Source organism: Euprymna scolopes, chromosome 2, assembly GCF_053919585.1.
Source record: "Euprymna scolopes isolate OS-2025 chromosome 2, ASM5391958v1, whole genome shotgun sequence".
Classification (NCBI taxonomy): domain Eukaryota; kingdom Metazoa; phylum Mollusca; class Cephalopoda; order Sepiida; family Sepiolidae; genus Euprymna; species Euprymna scolopes.
The window spans coordinates 62,140,929-62,162,646 of record NC_136483.1 but is presented as its reverse complement, the minus strand read 5'-3'; the positions used below and the strand labels follow the sequence as shown (position 1 = coordinate 62,162,646).

Here is a 21,718-nt window from a genome sequence, read left to right as displayed (position 1 = left end):
GCTGTGCATGGGCGTCTGGAGTGCGCTTTGTCACTCATATCTCTTTCGCTATTCTGAAATCGACAAACCCATCTCCTAACTGTGCCAACATCAACTGCATTGGCTTCGTAAACGTTCAACAGGCGCCAGTGAATATTAATTTGTTCAATTTTTCTACATGGCGGAATTCAATGAGACATTTCTGCTTCTGACGCACGTCCATGACAGGGCTGCTTTGTTAGAGTCTCACACAGCTGATATTTGCAATATAGAGAAGAAACTTTCAGATCATCAATACACGAGTTCATTCATCATAACAATGCAATTTGTAATCCCCTCTCATCCATTTGGGCAGAATAAAAATATAGAAAGCATTATTTTTTTAATGCGTCTCGTATTTGAATATTTTTGCAAATTTTACATTCATAGTGTAGTATTTGTTCTGTCCTCAGTGAAGCAGGTGGTTCTTCTAGAATGAAGTAATTTTTATTTTTGTTCTAATCAAAGGTTACTCTTTTTGGAGAGCTGGATTTTCCTCACATTAAACACCGATTTTGTATCTAACTGTAGCCTTGCCACTGCATGAAAAGGGAAGTAAATAGAGATAGACTAATCAACCAACAGAACCTAGTAAATGACAAATAATGGTGACATTAAAAATCATATACGGATATCACGGTGATACACTGGTTCTCGTTAGATCACTGAAGTTAACTTAGCGACATTGAGCCTGGCCAGTACCAGATGGGTCACCATTTGGGAATACTAAGCGCTGTATGTATTCAAGTAAGCAAGTAACTCTAGAAAATGAATATCTCTGATTGCAATTTCAGATCACCCTTGAGCAAGGTGTGGCACCTGTTAGCCTCTTGATGCAACCTACAACCTTGTTCCTGTGTATCTTTATGAATTCTAGAACCGATACGTAATTTCAAACTGACCCTTTTATATGATCCATGGGGGTAGATTATTCTCAATCAACGCCTTTATCCGTTGTGCCACTTAAGACTTCTCCTTAATGATAATCTACACCCCCCAATGGATTAAGTAAATGATTCAGTTTAAATATTCATTCAGTTCAAATGAGTTTGAAAAGAATTTAAAACGTTGTAAATATAATAACAAAGATAAGAGTTGGTTGGTTGTTTTTGTTTTACGGCATATCAACCCTTTTCAGGTTATTTAATGCCGAACCCAAAGATTTTGAAGAAAGATTTTTTTAATAGAATATTTGTTGTTTTCAAGTCAGTTTCTATTTAACCCATAGTTGGGACCCTAACAGGTACTACCACTCCGGGTCAGAGTGGACCTGGGAGCAATGGTAATTAAAGGGTGGCCCCACACTCCCCCAAAGCCCGCAAGCTGGGGCCTCACCACTGGATATAGTTTAAGGTCATATCCAGGACCAAAGATAAGAGTAGTTATTTGAATAATCCAAAAACAAAATTTGAATTCTATAAAGAGTATTGGAACATTCAAAGTTTTGTTATAAACTACATTTTTTTAAGGCAAGTTTCAACATGTTTCTGAATTTTTGAGATGAGGATTGGTTATTTGTATTATTTGGATTAATCGGACTACTGTTCTCATCTTGAGTGTTATTTTCACGTTTCGGTCAATCTAACCTCTGATCTTCAGGTGTATCTTGTTAAACTCGGGAATTTTTCTGTCAAACCCAGGGAATTTGGATTGAATTTCGAACGGAATCCTTTATTTACTTCATGGGGATAGCATACTCTTGCTCCATCAGCCATGATTGGATAAAGGTCCTAAATAATTCACCATTGTATTTTTTGGTCACCCAAACTGAGAACTGAACCTTCAATCTTCAGTAGAATATTATATTTACAATTGATTTTTCCAAGTACTCTAACCACTGGTTCCTTACATCGACAAAAACGTTGTGAAAAATCACACTCAAGATGAGAACAGTAGTCTGATGAATCCAAATAATACGAGTTCCAACACTGTTTACATAACTTAATATCTTTTTGATAATGCATAGACACAGAGAAAGAAAATGGCTGCCAATGTCGAGTTTTATTTAAAAATTTAAACTGAAAGAAGTCGTCACTCTATCATACAAATTATAAAGTTAATTGTTAATAAGGAAAGTTTACTTATTTTAATCTCCAACCATCAATTTATTGCGAATAATGGTTTAATGTACATATCAGTTGAAGATTTCACACCTTTAAGAATTGATTATTAATCGATGCTTGTTAATCCATTTAATCATTTTGAAATTGTCAGACAGCTTCATGGCATGTTGGAATATAGTTATTTCTTCAGTCCACATGAAATCATTGTAATAAAAATCATTTACAAAGACTTGTTCTAAAAACTCAGCAGGCGTTTTCTGTCTAGGTTGCTGTGTTTACTTTTTACCATTTTTTTATTTTTTTTTTATTTCATTTTTTTTATCTTCACAAATTAACCTAAACCATTATTTTCCTTTAGCATCCAGCAACATTTGAACTTTGAAAATTTATTTTTCAGATGTAATTGATTATTGAATGTCTTCTTCATGAATGAGGGTTCACAAAAGACATTCCTCAGAAGTTTATAAATATATAAAAATGATTTGAACTATTTAATGTCATTTTAAAGATTTTGTACCTACAAACATTTATTTATAATTAGCAAGGATACATAACGTCATCTGGGGCAAGAGTGTAACATATTTCTATTAAAACTTCAATCTCTATTTATATGTCTCTTTCTTTCTCTAAATCCCTCTCCTTAATCTGCCAACTCTATTCCTCTCTCTCAACACACACACACACGCACAGACAATTTTCCTTTATTTAGATTCATTGAAGAATTAGTCGGCATAAGAGAAGTAACTCCTTGATCAAAAAGAGTTACTTCCCTTTAGTTAGTACATGAACTGTCTGGAAAACAGACTTTTCCTGGCGCATTTCTAAATTTTAGATATTATTTAAACAGAGTAATGTCAATCAAGAATACATTGACTTTGTGAATGTTTGTTTTAGAATTTTGGACTTTTAACTGAACACACACACACACACACACACACACACACACACACACATACACACACACACACACACAATTGCCATTTATATAATTAAATTTATCCCCCCTCCCTCTTCCCGCTAGACTGCTTGAACTAAGAAATGCAAAAACAAAAAAACAAAAGAAAACTTACCGATGATGATAGAAAGTGCAGCTGTCACTGGGTCATAGCCTTCAAGAGTCATAGCGATTCCATTTCCAGTGCCTGCAATACATAATTTTGTTTAAAAATATTTAAATTTATGTCAGAAAATCTTGTTACAATTATTTGCGGATAACATACTAAACATGTTACATACTAGCTCTAATTCTGGGGAAGCTAAATTACATTATAAAAGTGCTAAGGCTTAGTTTCTTTTAAAAAGATACCCATAAATTTTGTCTAAATCTAATTGGGAAAGTGATGTAATGAATAGGAGTACATCCGGGTCTCTCCTTACAAAATTTTGATTGGCTGCTTAAGCTATAAATACAGACTGGTGGACTGGCTTTGTTGAGACGTCAAAAGATATGCTGAAAACCTCATACTTAAGTATACACCAACTCCAACAACAAAACACTTGTTCAGTAAGGTGACATACTAGATTATTTTTCAAATATAATAGCCAAGACCACTCAGCTACTTCAAACAAATATATCACTTTTGCAAAACGTCTCAGAAAGTAAAATATTTCTTCTTCACTCATCATACAAATTAATTTTTAAATTTTAATTCTTTAATTATCACCTCTTAGTACATTTGTTTCATATGCAGTATCGCTTTTAATGACAGTGAAGAGAGACATGAAAATGGAAAAGGAGAAGGAAAAAAGAGTTAAAATTGTGGAACAGATATACACATTCACAGTCACTTGCAAATAGTATGTGTAGATGATAAGCTGTTTGTTTATGCTTACACTACTTTGCCATATACATCTGTGTGCATGGTATAAACCGTTCTAGCTAGTTCAGCAACATTGACCGTAGTCAGTAGCAGATAGGTAACAATTTGAGAATACAAGGTGATTTATATATGAAATGACAATAGACCCTTCCTGTATCATATATGACGAGTAAGTGGGTTAGAATTTTAGAAAGTGTACATTTTTATTGAATATACTCTGAATTTTGTCATATTTTTTTTTCAAGGAAGGACCGGGGGGCAGAGTTCAAACTTTCATAGCAAAGATTTTACAAAATATGTTTCATTTGTTTCGTTTCAAAAAAGTTTTGTTTCATTTTGTTCATTTTTTTAATTATAATTAGGGCAACCTAAAAATTGCAATTAATGCTCAGCGAATGTTCTTATAATGTGAAATTTAAATATTTTGATTTATGAAATTTTTATATAATTACTTTATTGAATTATTCAACCTGATTAATAAACACAATTTTTATATTGTCCTAATTATAACTTTTCATGTTTCATAGTTTTTTTTAAGCCTTGGTACCTTTTGCCATATTCTGGTTGTAATTAAATACTTACAGATGTACGAAGCAAAACCAAACCATATGAAAAGTTTTATTTTGTTTTTGTACAAAAACTGAAAATAAATTAGTAAATATTTTGAAAAAAAAAAAAAAAGAAACAAATCCAATCCTGCAAAATTGTAATAGGTTGAGGCGTTATTATGAAATGACAGGCAAAATCGATTTGTAAACAGTTAATAATTCCCCTATTAGCAGGCAAATTAATTACAACAAACCAAATGTCTGCCTGCCTGCCTATCCCTGGCTGCCCTATGGGCACTTTAAATTAGGGGAAAAAAATTTGACTTCTCCAAGAGGAGGTCCAAAAAGCACAGCTGGCTACTCACTTGGGACTTATCCATAGCAGAAACGAAATATTATATTCCAATAATGACGTAAATTGATCAAGTCTTTTTATTTTTAAATAAGAAAATCAAATTTTATGTAACCAAAGAACGTTCTTGCATTTCTTTGCTGTGAAAGAAGAGAAAGGAAGGACTAAGAAAAAAGGCACTTTCCTGTAAACACTCTCCAATTACCCATCTGCACTCCCCATAACATATGTTATGCCCTTAATTAAAAGTATATGTCACTTGTTGCAACCATTTCAATTACCTACCAAAACGCCTATATCAACCACCAACGCAATCGATCATGTGTCCAACACTTATAATATCCCAGCAGAAACTAGGAATGACGTTTCTGAATTTTCTGAGATGAGGATTGATTATTTATATTATTTGGATTCTTCAGTCTATTGTCCTCATTTCCAGTGTAACCTTCACAAGGTCAATGTAACTCCACATGCTCTTGTTCTGTCAGCCATGACTGGGTAGAAGTCCTCTGTAATTTGCGATTGTATTTTGATTGTCAATTGAACCATCAACCTCCAGAGGAGCATTAATTTACAACCGAATTTTATGAAGTAATTTATCCACTATACTACGGATACATCCGTAAGGATCCATGGCATAGTTTGACAGAAATACTCCAGAGTTTGACAAGATACATCTGAATGAGGTGGGAGGTTACATAGAATTAAATGTGAAAATAACACCCAAAATGAGAACAGTAGTTTGAAAAATCAAAATAATACAAAAACAAGGAAGACAAATTGTCAAAATCAGCTGAACAACCTGGTCGGTCAATACTAATGAAAAAGAAAAAAAAAAAATGATGAAGATGAAGAAAAGGAAAATGCCTTTATTCGCCTTACATTTAATATTCAAGTGTATAGAAAGATTCGGAGGAAAAACAGCATCAAAGATATGAACCTTGCAGGTTATGAACTTGGATTCTCTTTGAAAATATTTTGAAGAATGAGTGGATTTGAATTGTGAAAAGAAACTGATCAGCAAAAGCTTGTATCTAAATTAACATTCTTATTCATTCATTGAAGATTATGTCTTTTGATATCCAACACGAGGATATATAGCACCGACCCCTTTATGAAGCCCTGTACACCTTCCTCGATAACTGAAACCCCAATGCTGTTGTGTACTATGGTTTTCTTCTTCGTCTTCTATTTTTGTTCTGGCCGTGTTGGTATCATCTTTCACATTGGCAATTGCCGAGGGTGTGAGCACTGGCTTACAAGTATACAATATAAAATAATGCAAACTCACAAGAGAAAACACAACTCTGTACACTTTTTATAAATCAGTTGTGCCTTGAGTGTAAGCGTGTGTGAAAGGACCCCCCAAACGTTGTCTGTTGATAGCTGTCTGTCAAAGCAACTTTTTCACCAGTTGATCACTATTTCCTAATCTAATGAAGTTCTGTCCTATCGGACTCCAATCCCTCTGATCTCTTTTGGATGGAAGGACCTCTAAGCTGTCAATCGTTGTCAGCTGTCACAAATTGAAAGCTCTCTCTAAAACTAGCTCTGACTCCTAAATTTATTGACTTAAAATTGAAAATTCATTCTGGTCTTTTATCTTTGCACCACATCTAGTAAATAGAAACTAACTACTTCTGTCCTATCAGCCACTCCCAATTGACAATTCAAAGACAGACTACTCTCTTTGTCATTTTACTAATCTCTCTTCTTATATTTTTGGTCTGCTAATGAATCATTTCCTCCCATTGTCAAGAGTGTTGGCTTTGGGAGGGGGGACGTCCATAGTATCACACCTTATTTAGAACTCAAATCATCTCCCAATCATTTTTTTACTTTGTATTCTTTTTAACGAACCATTGCACCTTGTAGAATACACCTTGTGCCACCTATGAACATTCTATAAGTTAAATCATTTTCTTCCATAGGTTGTCTTCACATCATTAAATGCAAATTTTGCTTGTCATAATATAATAAAAACTCAGTTCTGTTCTCCATATTACATATTATCTTTATCTTTCTTCTTAGCATGTTTCTTTACATTATTTGATGTAAATAAATGAATATGCTTAAACTGTAACTTGGTTGTCTGTGTTGTCTATCACTTTATTTCTGCTCTCTATATGATATCTTAAATTGGAGAACACACGTCCCATCACTAATATTAAAATCCAGGGATCACAAGCTATTTCCAGATTTAATAAAAATATTTAAAATTATTATTGTAACATTCATTCTGCCATAGTGCCAACGAAATCTGAGCATGACACTTGCAAATATATACAGCCTCCTAAATACGCCTTTAGCAAGTATTTCAGTACAACCTGCTAATCCACACGTGTTGACAACATGGAACAATCATTCTTTGGGCAGAAGTCCTTTCCTCAATCATGTGCTGAAACTTTTTGTAGAGAGCATAATTTAATTTAAAAAATTTAATGCCATGAACTTGAAAAAGTTAAATATTGTGCCTGCTAATAGGTAGATTGTAAGCACCGAGTCCATTCCCCCATTCCAGTATTGGTTAATGGGGTAAATTTGAACTCAGTGGGAACTGTTTGAGGCTTCTGTCAAATCTTTCTTTTTTTTTTTTATATAAACTAACAGATTCGTTTCAAGTTTCTCTTTTCATGTTTTTATGAAAAGGTGACCAGGTCACACCTCTTTGAATCGATTATGCCATGAATTGCTTTGTATTTTTATTAAAAAAAAAAAAAAAATGGCAAAACAATTCCAAAATTATTATTTTTTTTATAATAATGAGCCATCACTCTTTCAGGTCCAAAGGTTACTTGAGGATAAGAGTTAATAAGATTGTGAATTGGATTGATGAGCAATACTAGAAGATTTTTTTACTTTTAAGTAATCAAATTCTGCCCTGACGGTTCTCATCTTGAGTGTTATTCTCACATTTCGACCGATGTTACCTCCAACATTCTTCAAGTGTATCTTATCTTCAAGGACTCGTAGCATAATAGATAAAATACTCAATAAAATTCAGTCCTAAACGACACTCTTCTGGAGAATGAAGGTTCAATTCTTAATGTAGGTAATACTAGGAATACAATGATGAATTATTTAGAACTTCTACTCAGTCATAGCCGATGGAATGAGAGCATTCTATTCCTGTGGATTAAATAAAGAGTCTCATTCAAAATTCTGTACAAATTTCAGAGTCTGACGAGATACACGTGAAAAAGTTTAAAGGTTACATTGGTTGAAATGCTGTGATAATAATACTCCAGATGAGACCAGTAGTCCAAATAATACATATTATTAGTCCTCATCTAAAAAATTCAGAAACTTAAAAGGATGGCTTGACAAGTATTTATTAACATTGGACTTGAAGACGACCATGTTGCAGTCAGTGGAGAAGCAACCATGTGGTATTGTTTGGAAGTTCTTGGAAAGAAAATCTGTTCATGAAAGTTTCATTTGAGTTTAGGTATGATAAAGGGAAGTCCTTTGTACTGGTGGTAAATAGACGAGTTCTTGTTGATGATAGCATTATTTATCTGCTAACATTATGTCAGAAGTATTAAAAAGGATTTAATGATAAAAGTGGACACAAATTTTTTTGGGGGGTCACATTATACACATCTGTTTTTTTTTTCTTTTTTCTTTGCACTCTATGTGTAGACAGGCTTTTATAAATTGAGACTTTGCATAAAACGCCTCTCCAAATTACTGTTTTTCTTTTGATGCCACATCTTGGCTGGCGCATCTACCATAAATTTCTCCTTCTTCGACAGGGCCCAAACAAAGAGTCTCAAATTTAATGTCCCGCACTATAAGCCAAGGTCCAACCTCTGTCTCATCGCCAACATGTATCTCTGCGCCTTTTTTTACAAGTACTTTAATGAAATCTTAGCACTTGTTCCCCCTTGACATACATAACTCTTGGCAACCCAACAAGCAGCAAAATCTCACCCCTTAACTGTAGAAGTCCCTAAATGTTGGAAAACTTTCTACTCTAATAGAATTTTTCCTCAGACTGCTAGACTTTGGAATTCTTTCAGTTTTCTGACATGCTACTCAGGATCTTACAACCTTCTGTTAAACATGATCTCAAATAATAGTCCCTTACAATCAAGTGCCAATACGTCTTGTCTGGGGATGAAAAATAAAACTGCAAAGTAAGCATACAATTTTAAAAAAATGTACTTAACTGCAGCAAAAAAAAAAAATATCTTATTATCAAAGTCTTTAAGGAAATGTATTAGAATGGCATCAAATTAGCGCCATCTGCACGTGTTTAAAGAAAATAATGAATTTCTGGAAAATTATGATCAATTACTTACAAACAATTCCTAATAATTTCTATAACTTGCTATCTCAAATAAAAAAATGGAAAAAATTGATTCCACATGAAGCTCCAAAATTATGTTGTCTTGAAGTTTGTTCATTTCACACAAATCAGTTTTACTGTCTGACATCAAGTTTTAAAGAATTTTACTAATATTAGATTTTTTAGCCTGTTAAAAATGTTAAAAATGGACAAAAGTTATAACCAATTGTCTTAGGAGTGCTTTATTTTAAATTGATGGTTAAATTTGTGCTCATTTTTGCATTAAATACTAATCCTTATACATCCCTGAATGTGCATCGAATGGATACCATAATACTTAGTTCGCTGCATCTTATCATAAAGGTCCATAAAAATTGCAGCCAGATCATCCCAGTAGTTTTAGAAAATGTAGAATGGACAGGAAGACAGACTAAGAGAAATATAATGTAGATAAGAAAACAGCATATGGTGTAAAATTTCATTTTCTTCTTCTTCTACAGCATCAACAATAAAATATAACAGCAACAACAAAAAAAAAACAATAGCTACATGGCACTGCAATAAAAGTAAATAAAGGGATGGAAAAAACATTACATGAACCCAAGGGTACTGAAATTGTAAGAAGTCTTATAAAACTGTGCTCCATGCAAAAAAAAAAAAGAAAAAAAAAGTGTAATATCAATCAAAATAACAATAAATGGTCAAAGAGGATGGAAAGGCCAAGGAGGGAAAGCACTAACTAGACCTCTACAGAGTACTGGGATCTTGAGGAGACTTATTGCCATCCAAGTTACTATGAAGATAACTTGATTGTTGCTAGTGAGAAATCAATGGTAAGTGTCAGTTACGATAATGCAAATCATTTGCAAAAGTTATCGGAAGAGTTGGAGAGATAATGACTCAAACTTTGTTGAACATATTCTTTTGGACTCCTAGTGAGTACAAATAACATTAATAATACAAAGAAAAACACAAACCCAGACAATGTTGTCAACCACTGAGTCAAAAAAAAAAAAAAAGAAAAGAAAGAAAAATTATTAACCATTTATAACTTACCACTTGGTATGATACCAACTGGTATTTTTGATGGTAACCAATCTGTACCTGGTTGGTTGATGTCAATATTGGCATCTTTCTGAGCTCGGATTAATAATCCATTGATGACCTCAAAGTAACTGCCATCTCCGCCAACCACGACCACCCTGCAAATGAAGAATACAACACATGAAATCAGAATCAGTTTCAGAATACTTTTTATTGAGTTCCAGTCAGACAAAGATTGTTTAAACCAAGCAAAAAATGGTTAAACTCTAGCTTCTTATTACCTACTCTCCTAATCCATGCTCGAATGCTTCCAATATTTTCTTGGAAAAGTCCTTTTAGTCTAAAGGCTTTTGAGACTATATCGATGTTTAAATCAATTGCTGCAATGTTGCATCCCTGTGCCTGTTTTACAAGTACTTTAGTGGAATATGCTCTGAAAAAGTCTTAATATTTATGTCTCCTTGACGTAAATATTCGGACTAACCGACAAGCAGTAAAATCTCATCCCTTGACTGTATAGGTCCCTAGATGCCGCAAAGCCTTCTATTCTAATAGTTTCTTCCCTCAGACTGCTAGATTTTAGAATTTCCTCCTGGTCTCTCTGACTGTATTAAAATGCAGAAATTTATGTCAAACATCCCAAGGGCTCTTTATGCCAAATTTGACACAATTCCAATCCATAGCTTAAAGATCAAAAATGTTTATACTTATTCATATTAGTAAGATTGACATTTTAAATTGTAACTCCTTATTGCACACACACAAAATCCAAAGTTATCTTCATACTACATTTAGTGCAATTATGAGTAATATCTTTGGAGGATCTAAAATATAATAGTAGTATATAATTTTGAACTCCGATTAATAATCTATTGATGACCTTAAAGTAACTGCCATCTCTGCCAACCACCATTAGAAGTACCAGACAGAGACGACTGCCCCCCTGCCCCATTTGTGATCATGAGATCAGGGGGGAGTGTAGCAGAAGTAGCAATAACTAAAATGAGGGGAAAAAGAGCTTACCTCGGGTACGTCTGTTGTGTCACCGGTGGGGGGGAAAAGAGAATTCCAAGATGGCGTCCGGGGGTTTTTATTAGCGTTTACCCCATGCAACTCTCGGAAAATCACGTTTCTTTCTCATGTGATTATGCAAATGGATAATTCCCGGCCACTATAAAAGCAGGAGGCTAGAGACGAGTCGGAAGTGTCCTGCAAATTGTGTGTGTGGGTGTTTCTGGCGATTGGAGTGTGTCTTCTTTTACCACGGTTATCACGGACAGGAATTCCCTCTCTTCTGGAGGTGGGCGATATTGACTATTTTGAAGTTGTACTGTTGCTGACAGAACATTTATTTTTTTTGCCTACTACATTTTTGTTTCAAGCTATTTCGGCGCGAATATGGCGAAGGTGCGGATAAGCAGTGATATTATCAAGCCGTTCTCTGGCGAGGGAGACGTTGTAGCGTGGCTGAAAAAAGTGAGACTTGTCGCACAACTTCAGCAGGTGGATGACGTAGCGAGTCTGCTACCTTTATACCTGGAAGGCGATGCGCTGGCCCTCTACATGGAAATGGAGGAGGACGATCAAAAGAAAATAGACCAGATTGAGGCTCGATTAAAGGAGGCATTTACTGATGACGCGTTTGCAGCATATAGAAAAATAACTATGGTTAGATGGGCTGGTGAACGTGTGGATGTGTACGCCAACAAAATCAGGCAGTTGGTTGGATTGGCCGGATTCACAGGAGAAAGCTTAGAGAGACTCACAAAATTAATTTTTGTCACTGGATTCCCTGACACCATCTCAATTGCTCTTCAACAGGTGCCGAACATCAAAGCCCTGACCATGGGGGAGCTAATGTCGAGAGCGAGAATTTTGACGACGACTGGCGAACAAAATCAGGATGTGGTTGCGGCCACACGCTCACCCAACAACAGGGCCCAGAATAATCCTGTTAACGTGACCTGTTTCAAATGCAATGTTAAAGGCCACCTTGCAAGGGACTGTCGAAAACGTGGAACACGGTGTTACCGTTGCGGTGAGAGTGGACACTGGGCTCGGAACTGCTCGGGAAACGAGCAAGGGGAGGACGCATAAGCGCCAGTCTCCTTCCCAACCAAGATGTGAACACGACGCTCCCGGTGATAAGCATCCATGTTGACGGGACGCGATGTTTGGCGCTTATTGATACAGGATGCTCCAGGACAATTTTACATGCAGACCGGTGCCGGTCTTGGAGAAAAACAAACGTAAATGTCAACACAATTGGTGGAATGTCCCATGCGTGCTGCGGTGTTGGAACGGTCTCTGTATCCACTGATGAAGGTGTGTCTGCCAGAGTCGATGTGTTGGTGGTGCATGGCAAGCCACTGGGATTTGACTTGCTTCTAGGGATCGACGCTATAAAAGCTCTAGGAGGTGTCATTGTCAAGCCTACAGGATCAGTGCGGCTGGGCGCCAGAAAAAGTATTAAATGCGCAGCCATTTCTATCGATGAACCAGATTTCACTGCTACCTTTGACCATCAAAACCAAACGTGGACTGCATCGTGGAAATGGTCTGTGGACCACCCCGCTGAAAGGCTGCATAATCGAGTGTCAGAGTACCCAACGCAGGAGCTCCACACCTGGATAGATAATGGTTGGCTCGTGCCATACCCAGAGGATAAATTGGGACCCCCCAAAGGTCTAATTCCCCTGATGGCTGTGATACAGCAGAACAAAGCCAAAGTGCGCCCGGTGATGGACTACCGGGAGCTAAATCATTACGTAGACGCATTTACGGCCAACGCAGATGTTTGTGCGGCTAAGCTGCGTGAGTGGAGACAAAAAGGTGCTAACGTGTCTCTACTGGACCTCAGAAGAGCATACCTACAAGTCCGGGTCCATGAGACACTGTGGCCATACCAGACTGTGGAAATCGATGGGAAAAAATACTGTCTGACCCGTCTGGGGTTTGGTTTGAATGTGGCTCCCTTGATAATGAGAGCAATTGTCAGCGACGTACTATCTCAGGAAGAAGTTATAAGCCGCGCAGCATCTGCTTACATTGATGACATTTTTGTCAATGAAGACGTGGTGCCCGCGACCCGTGTGAGAGAACATCTCGCGCAGTTCGGGTTTGGAGTGCAAAAACCTGGAGCAGTTGAAGGATGGTACACGGGTGCTGGGATTGGCAGTCAGGATGGAACGCAATGAACTGCGGTGGAAGCGAGGAAATGCAATTCCGGAGGCTCCCAGTATTGTTACGCGACGAACAATCTTTTCCCTGTGTGGTCGACTTGTCGGGCACTTTCCGGTGTGCGGTTGGCTTCGTGTGGCTTGCGGAATACTCAGAAGGAGAGTAAGTTCGGTAACGAAGGGCTGGGATGATGAAGCAAGGAACGCCGTACTACATCGTATGATGTTCGAAACCTTAAAATCTGCGCAGCAGAACGATCCGGCACAGGGAAATTGGTGTGTGGACGGCAAAGAGCTGAATGTATGGGTCGATGCTAGCTCCCTAGCAATTGGGGCAGCCTTGGAGATGTGTGAAACTGTGTTGGAAGATGCATGTTGGCTGCGACCTGAAGATGACTCTCAACATATCAACTTGGCTGAAGTGGATGCCGTATTGAAAGGCATCAATTTGGCTCTCCAGTGGCAGAGCAAGGTGCTACACATAAAGACAGATTCTGTTTGCGTATACCATTGGGTCTCGGACATGCTAACTGGAAAGGCGCGAGTACGCACCAAAGCAGCAAGCGAGATGCTTATTAGGAGGCGATTAAGCACTCTTAAGGAGCTCGTGAAAGAGTACGGGCTGACAGTGGATGTGACGCTGGTTCCATCAGCTCGAAACATTGCTGACCGACTGACACGAGTGCCACAGCGGTGGTTTGAGGCAATGAAAAAGAAAAACGGTCTTGACCCAGTGATAGGCGCGGTCCACACAGACGAGCTGGATGAGAGTCAAATCATGGCTATTCACAAAGATAGTGGACATCCAGGGGTGCGACGCACTACCTACTTTGTCAGGAGAAGATGTCCAACCACGACAAAAGCAACTGTCAGAACGGTCATTCAGAAATGCGAGGAATGTCAGTCCATTAACCCAGCGCCAGTCAGGTGGGAAAAGGGAAAGCTGGAAGTTAACGAGAATTGGCAAAGAATTGGAATGGATATCATGCATTATGGCACCTTCCATTTTTTAACTTTAACAGACTGTGGTCCATCGCGTTTCTCCATTTGGAGGAAATTGGCAAGGCAGGACTCGGCAAGCGTGATTCATCAGTTGGAGGCAGTGTTCCTCGAGCATGGCGCGCTGCATGAACTCCTTTTAGACAATGACACAGCTTTCTGCAGCAATATGTTCCAAGCATTTGCATGTAAATGGGGAGTTCACTTGCGATTCCGTTGTGCATACGCTCCAGCCGAGAATGGCATAGCGGAGTGATATCACCGTACAGCGAAACGAATAGCGGCTAGAATGTGTTGTCCCATACAGGAGGCTGTCTACTGGTATAACATCACACCAAGAGACAACACATCTCCCTCCACTGCGCCTGCCAACAGGATTTATCAATACGAAGTTCGAGTAAAGGAGACCAATCTCGCAACTGCGTCCCCAGGTCCCAAGAACAGCTTTTACCAGGTTGGAGATCACGTATGGGTCAAAAGACCGCAAAATCGATGTACCACGAGGTTCGGCAAGGGTGAGGTGACCAAGGTGATCAGCCCTCAGTCGATTTTGGTGGACGGTGTGCCTCATCACGTGAAGGATTTGCACCCTCGCCATTATGTTGTTACATCAGAGGAAGAGGGAGACTCAGACAGTATGATGTCTTCTGAAAAGACAGAGAGTATGATGCAGGACGACGGAGAGGATTTTGAGCCATATAATGTACATACTGAAGAAGCGGAGGAAGGACCACCCGTCTTGCCTTTACGAAGGAGTACCCGACAGAAACGAATACTGCCCCCCTGCCCTGATTGTGAAACACCGCCTATGGAGCAGACTGGTGGCAATAATGGCGATGAGGAGGATGGCAGGAGGAAGTGCTACCTCCGGTTCTTCGGAGAAGTACCAGACAGAGACGACTGCCCCCCTGCCCCATTTGTGATCATGAGATCAGGGGGGAGTGTAGCAGAAGTAGCAATAACTAAAATGAGGGGAAAAAGAGCTTACCTCGGGTACGTCTGTTGTGTCACCGGTTGGGGGGAAAAGAGAATTCCAAGATGGCGTCCGGGGGTTTTTATTAGCATTTACCCCATGCAACTCTCGGAAAATCACGTTTCTTTCTCATGTGATTATGCAAATGGATAATTCCCGGCCACTATAAAAGCAGGAGGCTAGAGACGAGTCGGAAGTGTCCTGCAAATTGTGTGTGTGGGTGTTTCTGGCGATTGGAGTGTGTCTTCTTTTACCACGGTTATCACGGACAGGAATTCCCTCTCTTCTGGAGGTGGGCGATATTGACTATTTTGAAGTTGTACTGTTGCTGACAGAACATTTATTTTTTTTTGCCTACTACATTTTTGTTTCAGAGTAATATCTTTGGAGGATCTAAAATAGTTTGTATATAATAGTAGTATAAAATTTTGAACTCCGATTAATAATCTATTGATGACCTTAAAGTAACTGCCATCTCTGCCAACCACCATTACCCGACAAACAAAGAATAGAGCATATGAAGTCACAATGTTTGGATGTCTGTTTTTGTTTAGTTTCAGTTTAAACCAATTCAGGATAGTTAAACTCTAGCAAATTGTATTAAGTTGATAATCTTATTACCTACTCTTCCAATCCACACTTGGATTCTTCCAATGATCTCTTGTAAAAGCTATTTAGTCTAACTTCTGTGGAAAACTTTTGTGGCTTTATTGATGTTTAAAATCATAATCAGTTAATATTTTGGTCTCCTATGGCACATCCAACAGATGATTATTGATAAAACATACATTGATAGAAAAACTAAAATTTCATCGTTAAATTTGATACATTTTCCTACTGTGCCAGAGAGAGAGAGAGAGAGAGAGAGAGAGAGAGAGAGAGAGAGAGAGAGAGAGAGAGATTAAACTAATTGACATCAATCATTTTCTCCAAAACCTTACCTCAAAACTATTTATTCCATTTCATGTAAATATAAAAAACATACTAAGATTTGACATACCAACCACTAAAAGTAAAGCTAGAAAAACATTGGAAAACCATAATATGAGAAGAGTCAAGTACGATTGATCATATATGGAGAGAAAAGAAAAACCATATGCCATTATAGGGTGAAGTAACAATTGTAGACAAAAGAAAGGTAGAGAATAAGACGTTTCAAAGAAGCAGTGCATATATTGTATGACAATGGTCTCCTAAGTAGACCTGGTATAGAATGAAATAGATTGAAAATGAATAATTAAAAAAAATATAGATTAGAATGCTATTAAAAAATCCAATTAAAAAAAAATAATTTTTATTCCAGCTGAAAACGCTTGCTTGTTTAGCCACACTGGAGAGATGTAATACAGTGAAACAGTTCATCTGTGAATGACTATATCGTAATTAGTAGTAGTACTACAGACTAAACACGATTAGGTTTGTAACATTACCTCACTTTCTTAATATATTTAAACCGACACTCACTATGGGTCATCAATAGGGCTATGACAACAGAATATTCTTATCACTGTTTTGACTCTCGAGTATATTTCCAACACAGTTAAACACATTTAATCAACTGAGAACCACATCACTCTATATAAAAGCGTAAAATAGATCAACAGATATATACTCGAGAGTCAAAACAATGAAAAGAATATTCTGTTGTCATAGCTTTAGTCATCAAACCCATATTATATCATCTTTTTGTGATGGCAGGTGGTGCTACAATCTTCTATATAAAAAGGGATGCACAAACTCTTTCTCCTTTCAGATCCAGGACCATCTGTTTACATCTCAGATTAATAGCTGCTTTGACAAACACATTACACACTATGTGCACTCACACACACAATGTTAGTATGTAAGACTTCTCCACACACACACACACACACACACACACCTTTCTACTCAAACATTGTTGAACATATTCTTGTGGACTCAATTTTCATAATGAACCCAGTCGGGTTCATGAACAATAAATGTTTTGTTGAATTATAAAGTTGTTGCTTTGTTTTTCGTGTAACATGCTTGTATATTGAATACAAATATATAAATTATCTGGCCACTGTTCAAGCATTGCTCTAAACTTCTAAAAATTTAAGGCTCCCCCAATTCATACTAGAATTATTCACATGGACATTTAGCAAGTAATGTGTTGATTAACAGTCAGTACTAAGCAACAGTATTCTGAATGTTAAAGGTTAATCCTTACAAGAGTAGATAATAACAAAGCACAACATAAAATGAACATGTCTACCCGGCATTTGGCATAATGATAAGAGTGTTTGCTAATGGGCCAAGAAACGAGGGTTCAATCCTTAGTAGTCATACTAAAGGCTTCAAAATGATATTTGATATCCCCTCGCTAATACCCAACAATATAAAGTGAGAATAAAGGGTAAGTGGAGTAATCACCTCGATATAGGTCCAGAACTGGGAGCATGCCTTTTCCACAAGTGCCGGCAGGAGCTTGGCGAATACTCAACGGATGACAGCAATCAGACTAGCTTTGATGTTGTGGGAGGTCATGTTGGTGATGTTCTCAATGTATAATCAAACGAAGTAGTCTAACAGATTAAGGTCAGGGAGAAGAGGGGGACAGTGAGAAAAGAGTACAAAGTCATAGCACTCCTTCTGAAACCAAGCCTAGGGTTCTTTGGACTTGTGGGCTGGCGCTGAGTCCTGCTGTCACACCCAGGGTCTGCCAGCAGCTACTTGACTGCACCAGGGGGCCACCACACTTTTCAGCACATCCAGGTACACATTAGTGCTGACTTTCAAGCCGACTTCGAAGATGTGAGGTGGCATGATGTGGCCCTTATTAAAAACCACACCAAAGACCATAACCGTGGTCAGTAACTTTGTTTTCATCACCCTGGGCATGTTCCTGTTATTCATGGCAATCCAATGATACATTTTGAGGGTGCTGGCAATGGTCCTGTTGTCATAACTTGGATTGGTAGAGAGCATGACTTATACAGTGATGCATCTCCAATCTCGCTTGTTTAATATTGTGTCACTTTCAGACATAATAAATTTCTATCGCTCTTAGGATTTGTACACAACTGGCCAACTAGTAGATGGTCTGCGACAAAAAAAAAAAAAACAAAAAAAAACGGTTTTCATCAAATGGAAATGAACCATATCGGCTTTTCTAGGATGACAATTTTATCATTCCTGTAGTAGCTAATGAAAAGGAAGTCTTTAGATTCCTCTCAACTATGATCGATCGTTTTACTTTTACCTGATCATGGCTGACAGAATGAGAACAATCAATACCTGAAGATTAAATAAAGGGTTCAGTTCCAAATTTTATATTGGTTTCAGTTAGAAATAAAGATTCTGAATTTTGGCTATTAGGTTCCCAAGTTTAAAAAAAAATGCACCCCAAGAGTGTCGAAGATTACATCGGCTGAAATGTTGTGAATATAGCAACCAAGATGGATGAAAATAGTTTGAATAATCCAAATAATGAATCTTAAACAAAAAAACAAAACAGAAAATGCTCAATTTTGATATAAACACTTAATTACTATTGTTTTCAAGTAAAAATCCCAAGAAAATAAAACCACTTTCTTACGCATCAATACTGTTGAGGTCGTATGACTCCAATAATGTTTTTGCATGATTTTTCCTTTCAGTGACTGAAAATAGAATAAGTAAGTTTGATGAGAAACACAGACAACAATAATAATATGCAGAAGTTTTTACATTAGTTTACATTGGTTGAAGTATACACCTACGTTGGGTAAGAGTTGATAAACTGTGGCAATTCTAGCTCTTAGAAAGTTTGTTTTTGTGAGTGAAGGGCACTCAATCATCTCTGCATATATATAAAAGACACTTAGCCTGTGTAACCTGCGAGTTCATTCCCTATGAACTCTGAAATGAGTGGGCCCATTTTTTAAAAATTTCACACAAATCTATTTTATGAATCTGGAAGTGTCCTTAGATATTGAAGGTATTTTGATACAAAAAGTAAATATCAAAAGTCACTAATCGAAAAAATCTGATTAAAGAACGAATAGTCTAATTTTGAATGAACTCTCATACAGCATAACATCACAAATGCATTTGAAAAAATTTATTACGGTACAAGCAAAAGGGCCCGGCATATAATATTAACAGTAAGGGCGTGTTTGAAATGAATGTTTCTGTTTAGAGCATACCTGAACAATGATACCTGCTTTTTTGCATGTTAAACTTTAATTCAAGCTATTATATAAAAATAATTTTAATTCAAGCTATTATATAAAAATAATTTTAATTCAAACTATTATATAAAAATAACTTTAATTCAAACTATTATATAAAAATAACTTTAATTCAAGCTATTATATAAAAATAATTTTAATTCAAACTATTATATACAAATAATTTTAATTCAAACTATTATATAAAAATAATTTTAATTCAAACTATTATATAAAAATAATTTTAATTCAAACTATTATATAAAAATAATTTTAATTCAAACTATTATATAAAAATAATTTTAATTCAAACTATTATATAAAAATAATTTTAATTCAAGCTATTATATAAAAATAATTTTAATTCAAACTATTATATAAAAATAATTTTAATTCAAACTATTATATAAAAATAATTTTAATTCAAACTATTATATACAAATAATTTTAATTCAAACTATTATATACAAATAATTTTAATTCAAACTATTATATAAAAATAATTTCATAAAATCAACAGTGGAGTACAATGGCACTACAGGGAGGCATGTCAAGTTTATTCCTGGTGAAAAAAAAAGAAGCGATTTCACCGATTTTGATGAAAATAAAAGTATTGGAAGTGTAGAACATTCGTTGATCCTCATTCAGTCCTGGAAAACGTCGGATTTCCCTGCTAGTTAATGTATAGAAATAGAGTAGAATCGCTATTGGAAATATGTTATTAATGGAGGGTGGGGGGTAGAGAGATGAGGAGAAGAAGAAATATAATATTAAAATCAAAACATTCATTGTTGATAGAATCTGATGTCCCTTTTTTTACTAATGAAATCACTATTTATCTGAATATATTAATTCAGTTAAGAAAATTTGAGTTCCTTCAGCTATGATCGAAACCAAAACTTATGAAGAATTCTTGGTAAAAATTATTTATTCCAAGAAATGGAAGGTCACAACAATTAAACGACAGTCATTCAAAAGAAAAAAGATGGAATAACACACACGCTATCGTATTAATATATAGATTTTATATATATATATATATATATATATATATATATATATATATATATATATGTGTGTGTGCGTGTATGTATATATATATATATATGTATATATATATATATATATGTATATGTATGTATGCATGTATGTAGGGCGAATGAACTCTTTTTCTGTGTCAACGGCCAACTAGCACCGTGTATACTTGTGTGTGTGTATATGTGTATTGGGGTAGAGAGGGCTCCCGTAAGCCGTGGTGAAGGCAACCTTTCTAGGAGAAGCAAATCTCTGATTTAAAAAACCATAAAGCGGAAGACCAGTACCCGCATTAAGCTGGTCTGCAGTTTGATTTGTTGCTGGCTATCTTGCTCTTGCTTGTTGCTGGATCTCAACATTTTGAACCGAGAAAGACTTAGCTGTCGTACAAAGCTAAGACTCTGTAACATCATATTTGTATAGATACTCCCTCAGACATTTGGGCTCATGGATTTTAAATGTCTGAAGGAGTGGCACTCTTCTGACAAGACGTTGCAATCATCATATATATATATATATACATATATGTATGTATGTATGTATGTATATATATATATATATATGTATGTTTTGAGAAAAATAGAAAAACCGAATTAAATTATTAAAATAATCAACGTTTCGTCCTTATTTCAGAGGACATCTTCAGAATATTGAAGTAAAAATGCAAGAAAAGAAAAAGTCATAGATCGTACGGAAAAGAGAACAGTTTTTGAATCCTACCCATGTCGGGAAGGACAAACATATGTGTGCGTATGGGGAAGTTGGGTTGTTCGATGTCTATATATACACTTTTAAAAATGCGTTAAAATAAATATGTACACATTTTTTTTCTCTCTCTAAACTTATTCATTTTGTTGAAATATTTAAGGAAAAACAGTTAGCCAGGATCTGTTTTGATATTTTGTTCTTTGATTATTATTTTCCCTATGCTAGGGGTTAAATGGTAGAAGCCTTTTCTTTGCGTAATAGTATTAGTATTTAATATTAGTGCTGATTCTAAAAGTCTTCTTTTAGCTCTATCTATCACGTATTTAATAATTTTCGCTTGATCTAAATTAAATGAGTGATCGTGTTCTGCACAATGGCAAAAGAGTGCATTTAGGGCGTTACCATTCCTTATATCTCTTCTATGTTCGTAAAGTCTTAATTTCAGTTTTCACTGTGTTTCACCTATGTACGCTTGTTGACAGTTGTTACATGGGATGGAATATATACCGGCGT

General features: G+C 36.3%; 1 protein-coding gene across 6 annotated transcripts in view; it reads right to left on the bottom strand.

Annotated features, from left to right (window-relative positions):
- LOC145291514 (ceramide kinase-like protein) overlaps positions 1 to 21,718 on the bottom strand; it is a 149,812-nt gene that overhangs the window by 38,902 nt on the left and 89,192 nt on the right. For all 6 annotated transcript variants that reach the window (XM_080137485.1, XM_080137492.1, XM_080137507.1 and 3 more), the window contains exons 5-7: positions 18,850 to 18,913; positions 10,149 to 10,294; positions 3,152 to 3,223 (exon numbers count right to left, since the gene is read on the bottom strand). In XM_080137485.1, the coding sequence (XP_079993611.1) occupies positions 3,152 to 3,223; positions 10,149 to 10,294; positions 18,850 to 18,913 (282 nt within the window). The remainder of the gene's footprint in view (positions 1 to 3,151; positions 3,224 to 10,148; positions 10,295 to 18,849; positions 18,914 to 21,718) is intronic.